Consider the following 22189-nt stretch of genomic DNA (forward strand, 5'->3'; position numbering starts at 1 on the left):
CATAACAGTAAGTATATTTATTACATAGTTCACTTATAACACAAATCTGCTATCTGCTAATGTGATTTTTATGGTAGAGTTATTTATGAATAATTTCTAAATTATGAATTACTGCAATTAGCATAAGTATTCACCCATATTTTTATTTTAAAGATTTGTGTAATTACATCATGTCCTTTAGTTGAGCTATATTTCTTAAAACATTATTAGAGAGTAGAGAAACTAATTTATAATTGTCTTACTTACTTACTTACTTACTTACATGGCTTAGTTTGTGAATATGAGCATATAATAGTTTGATGCAGTTTGAAGAAATATTTTAGCTTTAGTCAATGTGCCAACTTACCCTGTAGTCCTTTGTAGACATTAGCGGTTACACAGAAAATGGAAAGAATGGAATTAATATGATTTATGCATTTTATTTTTGTTTTCCCCTACATATATGGGCATTTCCAATTAAATTATTTTAAATTTAGGTTCTAGCTTTCTGATATGAAGATTTTTATATCGTACAATGTCATATGTGGAAGGTATATATGCTCTGGCTTCCCCTAGGTCACCATAAAGCCTGAAAAGGAACATATACAACTGATTTTATTTACATTGGAAATTGCTGAAAGTAGTTCCCAGTCATTCTCTTTCAAGGTAGCAACTATATCTATTTTATATTATTGTCAATCTGGAAAGCACTAAAATTGTAAGGGAAACAAATTTCATATGTGCCAAGTATATGAAGAACTGCCTCAATATATTTTAAATAATAGAAATAATAAAGATGACACTATAGTTTTACAAATGTGACAAAAAAACCATAAATTCTGATCTGTAGTTAGACTACCCGTGGGCATGCAATGATATGGTTAATAGGTTGTGTTGTAACTGTTGTGTCCCATTAAGCATGTCAGAGAAAGTATTCACCTCACATATAAGGAATTCCACCTGCCTACAAAGGCCCAAAGGGGTCATAAAGTTAAAGAGGAGAGAATGCTTCACAGCCAAGAAGCAGACTGAAGCTAAAGAGAATGAGTAAAAGAAATGCAGTGTTTCAGCAAAAGGTCAGATCAAGGAGGCTAATACATAATTTATTTAATGAGAATCAGCATTTCAATTTTCTTTTAAGAGATTGATATCAATGAATGAAATTTCTGGCTTCAAATATAAGCAAAGAAGCATTTGCTTCTTTCAGAGACAGTTTCTATCATTTGACTATACTTGATACTTTCGGTCTTTGTTAATTTTGTGCTAATTAAAATACTGGGTCTTATCTCAAAGAGGTCTCCAAGACAAAATGGATTGTTAATGTAGCAGTGAGACCATGTAAGGTCATAATCTATGATCTGCAGAAGGCAGTGCTCTGATTTGGCCTCACCATACTCTGTGTGTGTATGTGTGTGTGTGCGTGCGTGTTGGGAGGTGTAATTCAGGATAGGAATTTGTGTTGCAGAAAGGTACCTGAAGATGCTGCAATGATCTGGCTTACTAGGTTATATGCTAGTGACTAATCTCTTTCTAGCAGTATGAATGATAAAGCTTTTTTGGATACCTGTTATTTTTGCTGTCTAAGATCCATTCATCCTTCTTCTGGTAGCTCTACCTTAATTTCTCTTTGAAACATTCACTTCCCCATTCTCAGTCTGTATGCTTTGGGTGAGTGATGTTATCTGGATCTAAAACAAATCCCCGTATTTCCTAAAAGAATGATTACATGATGGGCCGTGAAACAACTAAAAAAGGAATAATGAGATGCATAATAGGATTTCCAGGAAAGAGAATCTTGCTTTTTCTTGCTAATTTCAAATCTGAGAGGCTCTGGAGCTGCTACCATGAGCAGAAAGCATTTTTGAAACAAACTATTTAGGGTATTGATCTCAGTGGATTTTTAAATGCATTGATTCTGGGGCAAACCCTCCTCACCCTCTTGAGTCTCCCCTCCCCCATCACACAGACAGCTGTCAATCAGAATAAAAAATCAGAGAACTGGGTGGAGGTTATATCTGTATGAACAATTTTTAACCTTCTAAGCTGCCTTGGTAAAGCATAATTTAAAACTTTATTAACTTTTTAAAATATCTCTGGAGAATTAGAAATCTCACATCATTACTTGATTAAAGACACCTGTCTGGTTAATTTTACCTTAAATCTAACACTTGGCCTAGATCAAGGCAGGATAGGAAGAAAATTATCTTTAAAAAGACTGATGATTTGAGAATAATTAATACATAATCTCAGCTTCAAGAAGAAGTATTAATAGAGGAGACATCTAGAGCAGCTGGGATCCAAACAATAAATGGCTCTTAACAGAAGAAAGTGAAAAAAACAGGAGAATGAAGATAATCATGTCTTCTGTGTTTAGAAAATAAGGTGGGTGCGGTGTGAAGCTTTCAGTAAGCAGTAGTAAAGTGAAACCTTTATAAACCGTATTAAAGAGTTAGTAAAGTCAGTGGGAGCTTTATGTAATTATCTGAAGAATGAAATAAGAGAAGTTAATTTTATGAGAGTATTAAGATCTTAATGTCTTACTTTCTAAGCTTAATATAACTCAATAGATAAGATTCTATTCAGTGTTCTGATCCTAAGGGGGAAAAAAACCAATTTTATAATGGAAAAGCAAATCCCAATTTTAGAGAGGTCAAAGAGCAGCATTTAATTTTTTGGTACATGGTCTTTATCAGTAACTTTGGGAGCATTTCAGAAATGTTTCCCTTCTAACCTTTTTTTTTTAATCATTTTCTTTAGTAAAGCTTTATCTTTGAACTATTCAACAGTCAGAAAGTAGGACTTTGAAAAAAAGGTCCCCATAAGTGAAGGGAACATACAGTTTATTTTTCACACTGTCGATTTTACCAGGGACCTTGGTAAATACACCTAATTATTGAAGCTCTTTGTCAATCCAAAAGCTGTGCTGTCGAGCTAAATTGAAGTTTGGAGTGGGTAGGAGAGGGTAGGAGATAGTATCAAAAAACTATTCTGCTTCACCAATTTTTCCCTATGTGAAAAGCATATTGTTCCAGCCATCAAATCATTGTACAAATCAGTTCATAACCACTGAAAATAATGATAAACTCCCTTCACAATGTCCCACTCTACTCATTGGGATGATGGGTCTCAGATTACATTAATGAAAGAAAAGAAAGTGTGGATTCCTTGGATTTTCCTGAAAATTCATCAGTTGCAAAAACTCTTCTCACCTGCTCTGGATAGCCATCCATACTCCTTTGCCCTTTCGTTTGAATTAAGCACCTTCCAGGCTGAGGTCCTCGGGTGGCCTGTGAAGAGGGGATCTGAATAGGCAATGGTGACTGAAATTGCTGGATGGTCACTTTGTTTATATTCCCCTCATATGGCTGCTGTTCCCGGCTCCGATGTTGAAGGCTTTGGGACCCCATCAAGGTCTGGATGTGGCTGCCTGCCTGTGGAGAAGATAATCTGTCAGACAAAGATTCGTGGTGTTGAATGGATGTGATTAAAGTAGGAAACACATACAGAATATCTTTTGGATAAAGTGGCATCATTTGGACTTTCAGCCACGCCTGGAAAGGATAATGAAAAAATAGTAAGGATCTGCCTACTGCCGTTTGTGAAAATGTTAATATCCGAGCAAGGTTGCATTAAATACATTTATAGTAATTTCTAGCTTGCCGAAGATTATTTAACCCACATTGCAAGGAAACAAAATTCAGTCTAAAATATTTCAAAAAGAAAAAGAAGTCACAATATATAGCGGAGTTCTCTCTTGCACTTCATTTTGAATACTGGCAGGTAGGGAGATGTAACTGATTGAAACTTTTCTTAATTCTGGAGCAGAAGAATCGAATTGCCCATTTTCCTTAAGTAACAGGTGCATAGCAAGTTTATTCAGATGAGTAGAATCAATACGTATTAATTTTCTACATTATTAAGTCAAGAGCAGATTAATTTTCTGCATTATTAAATCAAAAGTATGTATGGTTTGGGACTCTTTAAGTGATATTAGAGTTGTTCATGTGACAAAGTCCTGGTAGTGTCTGCAGCCTGTAGAGGCACTAGCTTATGGAAAGGTCTTCAAAGTGAGGTCTGTATGCAGACCATCTCCTCCTGAGCTCCCAGGGAAGTTTATGGGCATTTTATTTAAAGCAGAACTATTCTTGATGTCTTCTCTACCAACCAAACAGTTCTGTCTGTGAGCTTAGAGATGACTCTTAAAATTAAGTTGGTTTAAAATGGAGGTCTAACATGGGAAGCAAATGGAAAGTTTATCACTAATACTTAAAACATGTTTAATACTTAAAACATGTTTAAGTGGTGGGTACTTTACCCATTGCTACCAAAAGATCTAACTAAGGATTTACTTCCTGAGCTAATTTTCTTTGTCAATGATCTTTAAAAGGTAGGTAATTTGGAATTCAAAAATGAATTTCAGCTTCAAATTCATTAGTTAGTAAAGGTTGTAAATTTTCCTGACTAATCAAGATTTTCGATTGCTATGAAAAGACAGGTTGGAGAAATAAAGGAGTAATTATTAAACAAGTATTTAAAGATGTGATTAATTTTAAATATTTTTCAAGTGTTTAAAAAAAGAGCAATATAAGAGTCATAAGGAAATACAGTGACTGTGGAAAATCATTTGTAGAAGATGGAAGGCATATTGCCTGATTCTAGATGAGAGGTAATTTCAGTGAAGAACATACTCAAAATTATTATTTGTCAATAAGGCAAAATAAACAAGCATTTGATTACATTTTAAAATGAATGTTCAACTGGTTGTCCTGGTATCATGCACATTTTTTTTTACATTCAAAAATAGTAAATATATTTCAATAGTGAGAAACTGGAGGAAATAATGTAAAAAAGAGTTTTAGGCTGTACCAGCACAATGTGGAAACAATTATCAGTATAATACTGTCCAACAAAATTAACCAGAGAGAAAAAACTACACCATCAGAAACACATTTAAGATAACCTCATAAAGGGAAATGTGTATTTCTCTATTTTATCTATTCCCTTCTCAGAAAAGTAAATGAAAGGAAGTCACAACTTTCTAAGTCATTCTAGAAGACTGAAAAACCTGTGATCAAGTTTTCCTTATTGCAAATTCAGTTTCCTCCTACCTCCACGAAATTTCATGTTTTTTGGCATGGTAGGAGTGGAAACCCATAAAAAACCCAGTCTCACATTTTGAGCTCCTGTACTCTGAAGGAACTTCTTGGCATGCTGAGTTACATAGTTAGAGATGATGACTTTTTCTAGAGTTAGAGCAGCTACCAAACAATCAATTGATTTTACATTTCTGCTGCTTTTCACCTCACTGAGATAATATTCATAGGTCTTCAGTCAGTGCTTGGCCCAGCAGACAGAGTAAGACTGCCTGTTTAGTTGGAGTGATCACATAGACAAACAAAGAATTATGGCACCCAGAATAACTTAGAAGAGTGCAGAACATAGTATAATGATGCATAATCCACATGAAAAATACCAATAATGATTGCTTAATAATCACTTCATTGATTGGAATATTCTGGTAATGGTCTATCCAAGGGTGAAAAAATAATCTACATATTATAGAACTGTAATAGATTTTAGACTCAAGTTTCTGGGTCTTTTTCTTCTAATGGGATAATTTGGGTTTTGGTTATACTTTGTTTGGACCTTCCTTAGGGCAAGCATCATATCCTATTTACCATTTTCAATGACTGGCACAGTAACTGACATTTAACAAATAATGGCTACTTTCTAAACACTAGGTGCCAAACAATGTGTGAAAACTTATCTAACACATATTACGTCTTTTATGCTTTATGATAGCATTATGAGATAATTATTATTATTTTTATCTGGTTTTATGAGGAGGAAACTAAGGCTTGGAGAGGGTAAGCAACATTGCCTCACAATTTGCACAACTGACAAAACTGGAAGACTAAGATTTGAACCAAGGCTGCTTAACAATCAAAGGTTATGCTCTTAAACAAAATTGTACTTCAGTTCCCTTCCCCCAATCATTACCCTAAGAGTTGAATTGTGAATTGAAAAAGAACTATGAAATAGAACAAAAGGGTCAGGGTATTGAGGTAGAATTTATTATAATTCTTTAGCAGCTCTTTAATTTGCTGAAGGGCCATTCCTACTTATTGAATTAGGGCAATTAATATATAGCCTATGCATTTGATATAGAGCTTTCCAGGTAAACAAATGAGATGATGCTCTGTGTACTTAGCAATCTATTCAAGATTACTAAGCAATGAAGCTCATGTTTTTAGATGACTTGGCAAAACTTAAAGCGGACATGGAAGGAACATGTGTAAAGTGATTGCTTGCATCAGTCACAGTTCTTTCACTCTGTGATTGGGCTACAGGCTGCAATAATGGGGACAGGGAATGACAGCTGTTGAAAGCAAACCATTGACACTAAATTTTGTGTGAAGTTAAATGTAAATTACACAAGAAATCTAAAGGGACAATTTGGTGGGGAGGGACTGTTTTGACTGGCACAAGGCTTATGGAAGGTAAAAGGATGCTCATGATAGAATTCAAATGGCTGGTGAAAATGGAGAAAATGTCATTGAACTGGATTTGTTCAAGCAGAGGGTAAGCTATGAGAATTCTGACTTATACTGAAGGGGAATTTGAACATGAAGGTTTCTGTAAAGCCTGCACTACACATTTTGAATGATAAAAAGTAAGAGAAGATTTGGCATTTGTTTCAAACTTTCAAGGGGAGGTTGGACAGAATAGCATGTATCTGAGGAGAATAGTGATGGAATATGGTGTTTTCAAGTTGACCCAAAAATAGACTGTCAAAGTTTACAGGGAAAAACTCCAATATCCATTGGATTCAAGGAAACATTTACGTCAACACTACAGAAAAAGGAATGTTGATTTAATACTGAATGGTACTGTTCGTGCAAGATTCATCCTACAGCTAATCAGGCTTATTATGTAGAAATCTGAAGTGCTTGGAAGGTTCTGGGTAATAAAAAGAAATGACTTTGTCACTTTGTCACTGCAAAACATGCTTTGGTTCACACCATTCTCTTAGAAAAGAGTGTTAAACTGAGAATATTATCCAATTTGGTCATCTGTTTTACTACCCATCTTGGCTATTGAACCACTTGGAGTTGTTTCCAAAAATCAAGCACAGTCTGAAAGGATGATAATTATGTCACCAAGAATATTCAAGTGGAGACAATTCATTCTCTAAAATTACATGCAGAATAGTTCTAATAATGTTTGGGAGGAGTGTCACAAACACAGAATCATCTACAAAAGATAAGTCAATAATTTATTTCAAGGAATCAGCAGTATCAATTAAATGAGTCAGTTTTAGTAATTTTGTAAAACAATAACAAAACAGTTCTGTCACTAAAAATTCACACCATGTAGTCTGCAGTGCCTTGGTCTAGCCGTATGGATAACAGTATAGAGGAGTCTCCAAACATTAAAAATGGATCTACCATATATCCAGCTGTTTCATTTGTAAGTATCTACTCAAAGAAGGCAAAAACAATAACCAGAAGGGATATGTGCACGCCTATTTCATTGCAGTGCTATTTGCAATAGTCAAGTTTGGAAATAACCGAAATGCCTAATGACAGAGGAGTGGATTTAGATGTGGCACACACACACATACACAACACATATATACATACATACAAACACATATATACATACTTACAATGGAATACTACTCAACTATAAAAATAGAGAAACTCTTGACATTTGCAAAAACATGGGTAGAATGGGAGGCAGTTACACTAAGTGAAATAAGCCAGAAGATTTCACACTCATATGGAATATAGAGAAACAAAGCAAAAATAAAAAACAAAAAACCCTAGGTATAGGAGAGTAAAATGTGAGGCTGGAGAACAGGAGGGTGAAAGCACAGAGCAAACGGGGAAGTTGGCTCAATGGACTATCGTGGAGGACTATGGTTGCTTTGGTGGGGGAGTGCAGTGGAGTAACATAAATGAAGTGGCATGAAATTATATATCTGAATCATATAATGCCATAAACCACTGCTACCTCAGTAAGGAATAAAATTACATAAAAAATAAAAACACTACAGATAAATCAAAATGAAATTCTGGAATATGTGCAAATAGCAGGTAAGAAACAGGAAAATATAATAGGGGTGGGGAGAGTGAGTGAGAGAGAGAGACAGAGACACAGAGAGATGCCGAGAGACAGAGAGTAAAAGAACACAGAAATGAAAAAATGTTAGCCTTAATGTGTCAGTTCTTAAATGAAAAGTGACTAAATACAGAATTTAAAAGGCAGATCTTGGCAGAGTGTATTAAAGAACATCATTCAACTATATACAGATTATGAACAATCATTTCAAATACAGTGATATAAGCAGACTTTTTCCCCCAGTGATACAAAGCTTGCTCACTCTTTGAGATGTACCATATAAATGGACTTTAAAAACTTACATGACATCTCAGTGGAGATATGATCAATGGAGGAAAGATCCTTTTCAACAAATGGTGCTGGCACAATTGGAAGTTCATAGGCATAACAAATGAACATATTTGACAAAATTCATCCATTCATGATAAAAATTTTCAGAAGTATAGGAATGGAGAATTTCCCCAATTTGATAAAGACTATCTACAAAAAATTTACAGCTAACAATTTACTAATGGTGAAAAACCAAATGCTTAATAGTTAAGATCAAGAACAAGAGACAGGTGTTGACACACCACTCTTATTCAATATGGTGCTGGGAGTATTAGTCAGTGGAATAAAGTAAGAAAGAAAATAAAGGAAAATTGACTAAAAAGGAAGAAATCTACTGTGCCTATTTGCAGATTACATGATTGTCTACAAAGATAATAAAAAACAAAAATGTCCCAAGATACAAGATCAAATGTCTTTATGCATGTTAGCAATGAAGAAATGGACACTCAAATTTAAACATACCTAAATTTAAGTGCAATAACCACTAAAAAAAGGTAAAATGCTTAGATGTAAATCAAACTTGTACATAACATATACACTGAAAAGTACACATGCTGATAAAAGATCTAAAAAAGATTTAAATAGAGAAGCATACTGTATTTATGGATTGGAAGACACTATAGTACAGATGTCAATGATCTCCAAATTGGTACACAAGTTTAACAAATTCCTGTCAAAATACCAGCAAGATTTTTATAGAGATTATTGTTTTAAAACCTATATTGTAAGGCAAAGAAACTAGAATAAAATGATCTTGAAAAAGAATAAAGCAGGAAGAATCAGCCTGATTTCAAGATTGAGTTACAGTAATTAGCAGTGTGTGGCACTGGCAGAGGAATAGACAGATAAATGGAACAGTTCAGGGAATTCACAAATAGACAAATTAAAAATATGCCTAAATAATTTTTGGCAAAGATGTAAACACAACTTTGGAAGAAAGAAAAGCCTTTTCAACAAATGGTGCCGCAACACTTAGATGTCATTAAGAACAATAAATGAATGTTCACCTATGCCACATACATTATATAAAAATTAACTGAAAATAGATCACAGACTTACATGTAAAACATCTAGAAAATGAAAGTACAAGCTACAGAGTTTGAGAAAATATTGGCAAGCCATATATCTCACAAAGATAATATCTAGAATATACAAAGAAGTCTCAAAACCCAACAGTAAGAAAGTAAACTATGAATTTAGAATAAAGGTCAAAAGACATGAAGAGATATTTCCCCACTAAGGACATATATAGATGGTAGCAAATTAGGCACATGATTAATTTATCTAATAGCTACTAGAGAAATTAAAAGCACAATAAAATACTACTACACACATAAGATAAACACTGAAATAAAACAGTGGTAACAAATTCTGACAATGATGAGGAGAAACTACTTTACTCATATGCTTCTGCTGGAAACGTAAACAGTAGAGGTACTCTAAAATATAATCAGCAGTTTATTCAAAAACTAAGTATGCAGGTCCTTCCTGGTGGCACAAGGTGTTAAGATGCAACCTATGAAACTATCCACAGCCACTGCAGCATAAGTTTGATCCCCGGCCAGGGAGCTACCTCATGGCGCAGCAGACCTCTTCTGACTCGCCTGCTGTTCCCCTCAGCAGTGTATTTCAATCAATCTGCCTGTTCTGTTCCCTACTCTGTCTCTGGTGAATTCTCTCAGCCCTACACCTCTGGTCTGTACCCCAGTTGCATAAATAAATAAATCTTAAACAAACAAACAAACAAAATAAGCATGCAAATACTGTGTGATCCTAACATTATATTCCTGGGCATTTATCTCAGAGATTTAGGAAGGCTTACATTTAGACAAATTTTATACACAAATGATTAAAGCAACTTTCTTCATAATGACCCTAAGAATTGGAAATGAACAAGATTTCCTTCAATGGGTGAATTTTTAAACAAATTGTGATACAACCCTACCATAGAATACCAATCAGCAATATTTAGGAAGAAACTATTGAAACAATAGCTTGAATGAATCTTCATAGAGGTATACTGAGTAAAAAATAGCTATTCCCCAAACGTTTTATACTATACGATTCCATGATTTTGAAATGGCAAGATTATGAAAGGGGAGTTGTAGAAACGACAGGGGTTAATTTAAAAAAATTAATAGAGGCAGTACAGATAACACAGTGTGGAGCCAGAGGAATTTATTCCCTGCTCTGTCACTTTTCAGTTAAGCTGTTATATGCAAGTTACCTAAGCCTTCTGCTTTTCTTTTATTTTCCCTTTTTTTTTTTTAAAAGACTTATTTATTTATTTATACAAGCACTGGGTACAGTCAGAAGCACGGGAGGGTGAGAGGATTCATCAGAGCCAGAGCGGGGAGCAGAGCAGGCAGACTGATGAAGTACACTGCTGAGGGGAGCAGCGGGCAGCAGGAGAGGTCTGCGTGCCATGTGGGGCCCTCAACCGGTGCTGCAGAGGCTGTGGGCAGCTTCACAACCCAGCGCTCAACCGCTGCGCCACCGGGGAAGCCCCAGCCTTCTGCTTTTCATATGAAAATTGTAGATAATAATACATGCTTCATAGAGTATTGTGAGAATAAAGAAGATAATGTAATATCCTGAACATTTTGCTTGGTACACAGTAAGTAATCAATAATTTCATGGGTATTAAAAGTTCTTATCTGCTGAGTAAAGCAGTTTATTTTTTTATTGATAGCAATAAATAACCACCAACAATAACTGGTTTAAAATCTGTTATTAATCAATGACAACTTGTTCTTGAAATTGCTTCCGAAAGTTAGTCAATCTGCAAGAGTCTCACTCATGTAACAATACTCTCTAGCTCAGGGTTAATGAACCCCTACGAAGTCCAACTTCTGTAATTCCACCAACCCCTGAACTCCAAGCTTCCCCTCTGTTTTACTCAGAGAGATTGTGCCTTACAAGTTATTTGTTAGCAAGCAGTAACACATGCATTTTGTTTCAAATACTGAGAAGTGGCCTCTTTTGTGTAGGGGAACTTGATATATATATATATATATATCACACACACATAAAAAATCAACTGCGCTCTAAGTAGAGATGGTATTACTTATACTTGATTAATATGACTAATATTTTATGATGGTGATTCAACTTCATCTTTTCCTCTAGTCATCTCTAATCCAATAATTGAATATGTTTTCATTGCAACTGTCCATGAGAAGAGTACAGTCTATGCTGATAGGTAAGTAATTTAAAAGCGATGATAATTCATGACTTGGGTTTTATTAATAGCTTTCTTTTAGGAACAAAACTAAGTAAAAATTTACTTGTTCAATATTAACACGGATTTTCTTCCAACATAACGAATATTATAATGGCTGTTAATTAAATACTTAATGACAGGCACTGTCATATGACAAGTATTTTATTTCATGATCTTAATTTTTGAAACCACTTTACAAGGTATGCATCATTGTCTTCTCTTTCTAGGTGAGGAAAATGAATGGCAAAATTTAATATGCCCAAGGTCCAATTAAAAATGAGGTTCAGGGCCTCCCCTGGTGGCGCAGTGGTTCAGTGCTGGGCTGCGAAGCTGCCCGCAGCCTCTGTAGCACCAGTTCGATCCCCGGCTGACAGGGAGGGTCCCACATGGCCGCAGACCTCTCCTGCCATGCCCATTGCTCCCCTCAGCAGTATATTTCATTGGTCTGCCTGTTCTGTTCCCCGCTCTGGCTCTGGTGAATTCTCTCACCCTCCCACGCTTCTGACTGTACCCAGTGCTTGTATAAATAAATAAATAAATCTTAAAAAAAAAATGAGGTTCAGGTTCACACGTTCTTCTGCACTCCTGCTTAAAAAAAAGCAAGATCTTCAGAACCAAGGAAAATCTTGAGATAATTTTTTTTGTGTAATTTTGTGCATAGCTTAGTTTTTATGAGTTATTGTAATTTTGTTGCAAGTCTTATTCAATGTTTAGTGAAGTTTTATCACTTTTTCAAATGGGTTTGGTGCTAGGACTTAAGTTATTTGTTGAAAAGGGAGATAGTATCAAACAAGAAGTGGAGGTCATAATCTTAGATGACTTAATCAGCAACTGTACTGGGCTAAATTATTGAAAAAGCTCTATTAACAAAATTCATTGTGATGAAAAGATCTGTAAGGAGGCTTCAGTCATGCTTAGAGCTGATTCTATACCTTTTGAGGTTCACAAAAGTAATTAAAGAACTTGTAAATGTTTCAGATTAAAGAAAATGAGCCTTAGAAAATAAGCATTTTTGGCATATCTAAACTATTTGATTTGTAAAGAACAATTTACAGAGGACTTGAACATTCTTTAAAAAAATTCTTCTAAAACTGGTGCCAAGGTTTCTTTCTCTCTTCTCTATGTGCAACAGAAGAAAAAAACACCCATTCGTGACAAAGAGTACTACACACACACACACACACACACACACACACACACACACACACACATATATATATATATATATATATATATTCCTGACATTGAGGGTTATTTACTATTGCAACAGGTCTATGTATAATGTTTATGAATGTTTTTGGTTGGGTTTGGTGGGAGGAAATATTAGTAGTATAGCATCATAGTTAGAGTAGATTGTGAAACCAGACAACATTGGTCTCTAACCCCATGTTCCTTAATTCCATGACCCTAGATCCTTGTTTCTGAAGGATGTTGTGAAGATAATAGGGGTATGCATGTTCATCCCATAGCACAGTCTATGTATGTGCATGTGGTGTGTGTATTATAGACATTGTTCTAAAATTTTGACAACCAAACTATCAGAGTTTATATTTTTCCTCCTCTTGTTTTAATTGAATTCAGCAGGGGCATTTTTGCTACCAAAAGTCTAATGCATTAGGACAGGAGAGGACAAAGTTGCACAGATACATGGAAGAGAGCTTTGATGTTTGAAAGAGAGAAGGCATGTTCCCTTTTGTACTCTGAGGATTTGATGACACTGTATTTTGTTGGCATAGTGCCATATTTGGGGGTGGCATTCAAATACTTGGTAATGTAAAATTTTTTAGAGTTAAATACTGGTGATACACTCCAGCACTGATTGATAGATAAAAAGGTGAGGGCTTTTCCTTTAGTTCATGTGCTGTAGGATGACAGCAGGCTAATGTGTCCAGGCAGTCATTTCTGACTTATTGAATCTATAAGCACTTTCTTTTATGATTAAATGTCAATTTACAAAATATAGCTACAAAATTGGAAATTATTAACCCAAATGAAAAAACAATGGAGAATCCATAATTTCCAAAATAATGAAGCTGGAGCTAATGCTATGCTTTTCAACCAACAATTTGTTTGTGATAATGCTGACTTATACAGTCTTGAGATAAAATAAAAAGGACATTGTTAACAAAAACAATGAAAGTGTGAAAATCATTTCTTTCACCTTTCAGATTCTAAAAACCTATGGGTGGTAGAGTAAGTGACATAAAATTCAAGTGAGGAGAGATGAAATGTTATTTTGACATCTGTTTAGCAATAGTCATCAATGATGTAGATGATGATTGTCATATTTTTTAAGTCTACAAATTATACAGTCAATCATGTACCTTTTCATTGCATTAGATTAATTTTGCTTTTAGATTTTTTTCTAAAAAGAGAGTATAAATGTCATCGTATTATCTCAGTTTTCTGAAGTAGAATAGTCATTTAAGGACCTCTATGTCAAGAATTAAAAAATAGGTTGAATCTGCCACTCTTTTCATTGCTTTTATCTGTGGCAAGTTTTTTTTCCTACCTCTGACATAATAGCCGTTTGATTGACACTCTTTGGGTTTACACTTTTATTAAGGAAATAATTTAGTGAGTCTGGATGAGACCTATCTTCATGACAGTAATGTCCTTCACTACCATAGACAGCTATATTGTTGTACTGGAGTTTTAGGAGATAAAGGAATGTGTTGGATAAGTTAAATAATTAATGTGCTATGTAAGAAAATATAATACAAAAGTGGCTGTGAAACAAAAAATGGTTGTCACTTTTGCTTTAAGCTACAGAAATTTTCCATCTATATCTCTATAACCACCTGCCTGCATTATTTTTGGGAACAAACTTAATTACATGATAGAAATAGAGTAAGGTTTGAAAAACCCTATATATTTTGCAAGCTATGAATGTCACTTAATAATATAGTGTCATAACTTTTCCCAACATTAATAAATATTCTTCTATAACTTAAAAAAAATCTATGTATTAAATAATGATAAAATCAGCTGATTAGGGGGCCTCCCTTGTTGCGCAAGGAGTTAAGTCGCAACCTATGAAGCTAACCACAGCCACTGCAGCACAAGTTCGATTCCTGGCTGGGGAGATACCCACATGGTGCAGCAGACCTCGCCTGACTTGCCCGCTGCTCCCCTCAACAGTGCATTTCAGCTAATCTGCCTGTTCTGTCCCCTACTTTGTCTCTGGTGAATCCTCTTATTCACCACACCTCTGGCCTGTATCCCAGTTCTTGTATGCATAAATGAATAAATCTTTAAAAAAATCAGCTGATTAAACATATCAAATCTCAGCCGCTCAGGTTAGCAACATAAATACTTGAAATGTATCATTAAATAAAATAAATTATTTCATTGATTTATTCAAGCCTTTCTTTCTGTTTCAGCTACTACTACTGAGGGCATATAACTATCTCTGAAGAGTCCCATTTTCGCAAAATTTTTGACTTCCTATAGGTCATTTACTCTTGCTTTGGTAATTAATTGTTAATTACCAAGTCTTTACATATATTCCACCTTTTCTCTCTGATATCAAAAATTTGCAATTGTGGGTGGCATTGAATCTCATTGGATATATTCATTCTTATATCTTTAGTATAGCAAAAGATACGGCTGTATTGGTTTATTAGAAAAGTTAACATGAGGATCGGTCAATATTTATGTTTGAAAAGAGTAGATTTAATTCATCTGGGTACCAGTTCTTCCTGGTAATATAAAAGGTGTGCAACTTAAAGTGCTCAAGACTATATTTTAGCTCTTAGCTCTTATTCTTTAGATTGTTTATATATTTTAACTTGTATAAATTCAAGTGGTACATTTTTGTCTTGTTCCAGCACAATAATTATTTATGCCATAAACATCATGCTGAGGCTAGTCTAGTATAGATAGAAGCATTGACTTATTAGTCAAAAGAAGTCAGCGGGTGTCTTAATTAATGTCACTAAATAACATAAGCATCTGAGCACAAATTCAAAAGGAAACCTGTATAAATGCTTTTTTTTTTTTTTTAATAGCAGCACTATTTACAATAGTCAGATATGGAAACAACCTATATGCTCCAGAAGAGATGAGTGGATGAAGAAGATGTGGTATAAATACACAATGGAATACTACTCAGCCATCAAAAAAAGATAAACTCATGCCATTGGGAACTAGAAGGCATTATTCTAAGTGAGCCAGAAGGAGAAAGAGAAATACTGGGTGGTTTACTTATATGTAGAATCTACAGAAATCAAAGGATCCGACAAAGACAAACTGAAGGCTGACCCTTGAGAGCAGACCTGAAACATTCAGAAGTGGAGCAGCAGGAAGAGGGGGAGAGTAGAAATCAGAGGTGGAGGAGAGAACCATGGACTTTGGTGGAAAATTATGGGTGCTTTGGTGTTAGGAAAACTATGGTGACCATACCTGAGGGGAGAAAACCTATATTGTGAAAACATAAGCAAGGATATTTTAAAAAAATAGAAATAAATTAAAATAATAATGATGATGGCACCAGGAGAGTTCATAGGCTATGAATGCATTTGGCTGGTGGGTGTTCTGGAAGTACAGCAGTTTTAGTAGAATATGCCATTACCAGGATATTAATGCAGTATTTACCATACTGCAGTATGTCACATACAGACCTATGTGACACCATCATGTATAGGGGTGATGGGAGAAGTATGAAGGAAGCCAGGAGAATCTTGACCTACCAATTCACTTAGAAAGATGTTTTCCTAATGTTAAGGGAAATGTTTGGAGTTTAAAATGACTCTCTATAAAGGATTCAGATATGGTTTTGAGTTTAAATGTTGGCCCAGTTTACCAGAAGAAAATTTTACTTTGACCAGTTCAAAATTTGTATTTACTTCTGAAGAAGGAAAGAATAGGAAAAAAAAAAAGGAGGCATCACAAAGCTAAAACCTGACTAACAAAAGGAGGTGGGGTAGAGGGGATTAACATACTCATTAACCCAGCTATGGAAATCAAGATCCTTAGGCACCACTGCCTTATCAGAATGCTATAGGGAGTGTCTGGAGCACAGACCTGAGGGTAAAGATATAGAGATAAGGCCCATTCTGGAATCTTTGGTCCCTTTCAGATTCTCATTGTTATCCAAAATCAGCAACAAACAGGCCACTCCACAAAGGAGCCCCTCCCAAAGAGAAAAAGACTTTATCAGGGCAGTATTTGCACTGGCTTGGGGCAGCAGCCCTTCTGCCCACCTGTGACTATGCAGGTGTTTCTTTTTGCCAACTCTCTCCCTCCACAGGGCAGCAGCCTTCCTGCTTGCCCATGGCATGTACCATGCTGGGACTTCTCCTCATTGACCTCCCTCCGCAGAGGCCGCTCTCCTCAAGATTGCCCGCCTGTGACCATGTAGGCCTCTCTATGAGCAAACCTGTCCCTTTTGGGGCAGCTCTTTCTGCCTGTTTGAGTCTATGTAAGTGTCCTTTACTCTTCTGTCCCTTTTTCTAATAAATCTGCTCTTTTAAATATAACTAATGTCTCTGTCTCGTGGAGAAACTTGCCTGGGAAACTCAGTGTGCTGCTGAAACAGGAGCTCTGGTGAAACCTTTCCCAGAATGACCCAAGGACCCTGCACTCCAAACGCACTAACTCCAAAAACTACATCACTTCTACCAGAGGAGAAAAATGAGGCTCAAGAAAGAGAAGTAGAAAAGGGGGAGCCAAGATTGTATTTGGCATTCATCTTGCAGGGATAAAGAAGATGAAAAGTACGGCGCGGTAAAGAACAGCCAGGCCAAGCTTCCTCAGGGGAAGGGAAAGTTTATTGCACCCGGGTCGGACCTCACGGACCCAAGGTGGGGGTCAGTGAAGCCGCGCACGTTGTCAGGGGGATGCAGGCCTTTATAGGGCAAGGAGAGGTCAGGTGGGAAACCGGCTCCTATGGGGGGAAAAAGTTTGTAGGGCTTGAAAAGATTTCTGGGGCAGGTTGAGGTTCTTTGTCTGAGAAGAGACCAGTAGAGGGAGGGGGGAGGCTCATTGTCTGAATCCTCTAGGCCGGTTTCCGCATTCCTGCCCCCAGGTGGGCTTCCTGGTAGGCTTTTGCATTCCAGCCTCCTGCATGGACCTTTCAGAAGACTGTTCTCATTTACTTATGGACTGATGATGATGTTGGTTCTTCACTGTTAATGATGCATATTTCTTTGGAAGGGAAAAAAAAATAGTTTCTGGCAAAACCTGTTCTACCTGATATATTTCCTTTTGCATACAAGGGAGTTTAGCTACAGCATTGACAATCATTAAAATTTCAGAATTATTTTTTATCTCAATTTTATTTTAAACCAGAACAGATATCCTTAACTTTGATGTTGTTGGAAATAAGCATTTCTATTTCCCTGTCTTTTATCTCTAATATGTAAGGTTTACCCAGTTGGTTTACATATCTGCCTCTTCCATATCTTTTTTTTTTTTTTAAGATTTATTTATTTACACAAGAACCAGGGTACAGACCAGATGTGCAGGAGGGTGAGAGGATTCACCAGAGACAGAATGGGGAGCAGAACAGGCAGACTGACTGAAATCCACAGCTGAGGGGAGCAGTGGGTGAGACAGGAGAGATCTGCCATGCCACGTGGGTATCTCCATGGCCAGCGGGGATCAAACCAGCACTGCAGAGGCTGTGAATAGCTTCACAGTGCTGTGTTCAACCGCCTGTGTCACTAGGGAGGCCCTGTCTCTTTCATTTCTTGACTTGCTCTCCTCTCTTATACCTCAAGATCTACTCCCTGCCATGCCTACTTTTTTTTTTTTTAATTGTGGCTTTTTTTTTTTTTTTAAAGATTTATTTATTTATGCAAGAACTGGGGTACAGTCCAGAGATGCCATGCTTCCTTTTTTCCAAGATTTAAGTCTTCATTTCTTGTTCTTATCTATGCCAAACTTTCCTCTATTTCTGTGTGAGCTATGTTCACTGTGCCCCAGTCTAACCTCCCTTAGATGTTAAGGGATTCCAACAGCACTATTACTCAACTAGTTTCAGTTAAATTACAAAAGTCAAGAATTAAGGTCACTTTTACTCCAGTCCCACATACATAGAGTGTGGACAACAATATACTTTTAATGGAAAAAGTTACTTTTCAATGAGTAGAATTTAATGACTATTTTTAAGATATTTATAGCATAACAATAAAGTCCTTTTATTTAAATTACTATTTGTATGGATTAACTTGATTTTTCTTATGTCTTAATTTTAAATATCTATTTCTCATTTAAAAATGTCATTAGTTAATTTTCACCTTCTGAAAATTTACCCTCTGAGAAGTTACAATGAATAACTGATGCTTTGTTGTCATGTGAAAAATCAATTTCAGTAGAAATTTAGTTCACTTGTTTTCAGAAACAAGGTCATAGTCATATGGGTAACAGCTTAAGATTTGCACAAGATATTTTAAGTCTTTTATTTTATTATATCTATGGAAAGATACAGTAAAATGCATTATACTAAGAAACATGACAAATGCAAAAACTGAAATAAGAATTCCTTCCAAGAAACTTAATAAATTTTTTAATTAAATTTTTAATTCATATGATCTGGAAAAGCAAAAATTCCAATTTGGGGGCCTGTAAAATAAAGGATAAAAAGAACATGAAAATGGGCAAAACTCTCACATATTAAAAAAAATGGGTCTTCTAGTTTCTCCTAATGAATTCCTTGGCATGCCTCAGAGATGACAAATACCTGGCAATCCTGAGCCCCTTAGTGGCTGAGCTGGCATTCAAGATGTGAGAAAATTTTGGGGAAATCAGCATAAGGGGCAAGTGTGTGTGCCAATAGTAAATTAACTGCATTTTTACACTTTTGTTATCAACTGTCCATTCTGATATTGATCCTTGATACCTATCTCCGTCACTCTAACTGCTAAGTCACTATGCACTTAGAATTAAGAGATAAGGAGGGAAGAGTCATTAGTGCTAAATGAGATTTTACATGTCTAGTCTTTGTGTATTTAAGAATTTTCAATTAAGTATTGACAGGATTTTAAAGTCTCTTGGTTACCTTTTCCAAAAGGGCAATGTTTTAAGTTTCATTTGGTTTAATATGTCACTTCAGCAATTTTACTGTAATGTTTTCCTGCTCCAACATTTTAATATATCTTTCCAGGTATTAAACTTCTATTTTAAATCTCCTCAGGAATATTCAAACTCTTTAATACTCTTGATACTTTCAGAAATATTTGTTTCAGAATTAGGGAAAACAGCATTGTCATTCATATGGAGGTTTCTACCAAATCAGAGAATTTGACTTGCCTTTAAAATGAAAATTGTATTTATATGCATTTTAACTATGACCTTTATACTATTTTCTTTACATGTAGGAGAGTAATCTGAAATATTTGCTCAATGGTGTGATCCTGACAACCTAAACTTTAAGAAACTTTAAGCTTTAAGCTTTAAGAAACTTTTAGCTTTAAGTTAAACTAAGTCTCTTCTTTCATAAGGTGGATAAAAATAATAGTGTTTATCTCATTTGTTTGTTGTCAGGATTAGATGAAGAAACACATTAAAGTATTTAGCACAATGCTTGACAGAGGGTAATATTTAACACATGCCTTATGTATTTCTTACAAATGGTGACTGCGGCAAAATGCAATAGGCTGTTGTAGTCAAAGCAGTGATGTGAAGATTCTAAAATACAGATACTCCTGAAAGCACTGTTATTTCAGTCACCGCAAAAGTTCCTTATAGCAGTTCTTAAAGTGCTCAAATAGTACGGGCTGGAACTACATAGCTATGACTTGTTATTCTAGCAGTAATTGCCAGACTTTGAATATCAGAATTTGAGATTTTGAAAACTGATATAGAGAGAATTTAAAAACTACCATCTATTACAACTCTATTTAAAAAGCCAGGGTTGGGCCTCCCTGGTGGCCCAGCGGTTGAGCGCTGGGTTGCGAAGCTGCCCGCTGCGTCTGCAGTGCCGGTTCGATCCCCGGCTGCTCCCCGGCCACCGGAGGAGGGTCCCACATGGCGCGCAGACCCCTCCTGCCGCCCGCTTTCCTCAGCAGTGTACTTCGGTCCTTCTGCCTGCTCTGCTCCCCTCTCTGGCTCTGGTGAATTCTCTCACCCTCCCGCGCTTCTGACTGTACCCAGTGCTTGTATAAATAAATAAATAAAATAAATAATAAATAAATGAATAAATCTTTAAAAAAAAATAAAAAGTCGGGGTTTAGCACTCTTAACATTTTTCTGTAGCTTAGCCACACTCAGGAGCAAAGACAGTGATAACAGATAAAGGAGCAAATTTTATTTTAAGAAATGAACTCTTTGTCTAAATATCTTATGTTGCTAAATCTCTGGATCCACAACTTGGGATACCCACCTCTGTTCTCTCATAGTACTTACAGTACAATAAATCCTCATTTAACTTTGTGAATAAGTCTTTGGAAACCAACTTTGCCATAGGCTAAGTGATAAAAATAGAGTTAAGCTCCTACTGTGTTTCTGGCCCCAAAAATTCTAGATGAAGACCAAAAACACTTTCAATATTAAGCAATCATTGTTAATTTATTTTCCAACATACTTATTGCAGTTCAGGTCCCTGGTGACTTGAACCTGTCCCAGCAGCTCAGGGTACAGGCAGGACCCAACTATGGACAGGATTCTCTTCCACTGCAGGGCTCACTGACACACCAACACTCACTCAGACCAGTACAGTCAAGAAATGGCAATGACCAATGTGCACATCTTTGAGATATGGAAGGAGCCAGGAAAGAAAACCAGTGCAGACCTGGGGAGATCAGGTAAACTTGACACAGACAGTGGGCTTGGCCAAGTATAATATTTCCCTCATCAATGTTATTTATAATGATGTTGATAACAACGTTATTTAAGAACCTACTAAACATCTAGTCATTGGCACGGTATTACAAATGTCAGTTCAATAGGAGTTATAATAGCCACAATAGAGTCAAAGTGTTTCTAAAACAGATTTCCCATGAAATCTCTGCAGCATTACAATGGTCTCACAGCAAGAACAGTACACTAGCATCAAGTATCACAGGAGAACGCTCAGAGTAGTATCTCTGCACAGGGAGTAGGATTTAAAAAATCCTCTGCAAAGATTTGGGAAAATAGATTCAACTTGGGCAGTGGGGAAGATTCACCAGGGGGTAAGATTCTCCTTAGATTCCCCATTCGATTTGAGGCTCACTTTCTAATTTTCCATTCTCATCCTGTCTAGCCTAATGACTACTTACTTCATGACAACTGCAAATGTAACACTGACTTTAAGAGCAGTCACTGTGGAAGATACAACCCCCAAAATTAATCCTATAATTATCACTCCTATTTCAATAGGTCCTGCAGCCTATGCTAGTCATGCCACGATCATCTTCATTTCCTTAGGTGGATTCTCACTGAATGTTATGTTGACATATTCAAATAATATATAATGAAAAACCAAATTTAAATATCTACAACTTTCATTTTTCTCTCTCTGAGGTAATAGGTAGATATATCTATTTATAGGTTCTAAAATCTCAGATTTTAGGCAAAAGAGCCATACCATGGGATAATCAGAAAATGCTT

General features: G+C 36.0%; 1 protein-coding gene across 3 annotated transcripts in view; it reads right to left on the reverse strand.

Moving 5' to 3' along the window:
* Positions 1-22189, reverse strand: part of LRRC7 (leucine rich repeat containing 7) — a gene marked incomplete at both ends in the record, with an annotated part of 319842 nt that overhangs the window by 33358 nt on the left and 264295 nt on the right. For all 3 annotated transcript variants that reach the window (XM_084242632.1, XM_084242631.1, XM_084242630.1), the window contains one exon: positions 3189-3410. In XM_084242632.1, coding sequence (XP_084098758.1) covers positions 3189-3410 — 222 coding nt within the window. The remainder of the gene's footprint in view (positions 1-3188; positions 3411-22189) is intronic.

This window comes from Talpa europaea, assembly GCF_964194135.1.
Source record: "Talpa europaea genome assembly, chromosome: 9".
Lineage (NCBI taxonomy): Eukaryota > Metazoa > Chordata > Mammalia > Eulipotyphla > Talpidae > Talpa > Talpa europaea.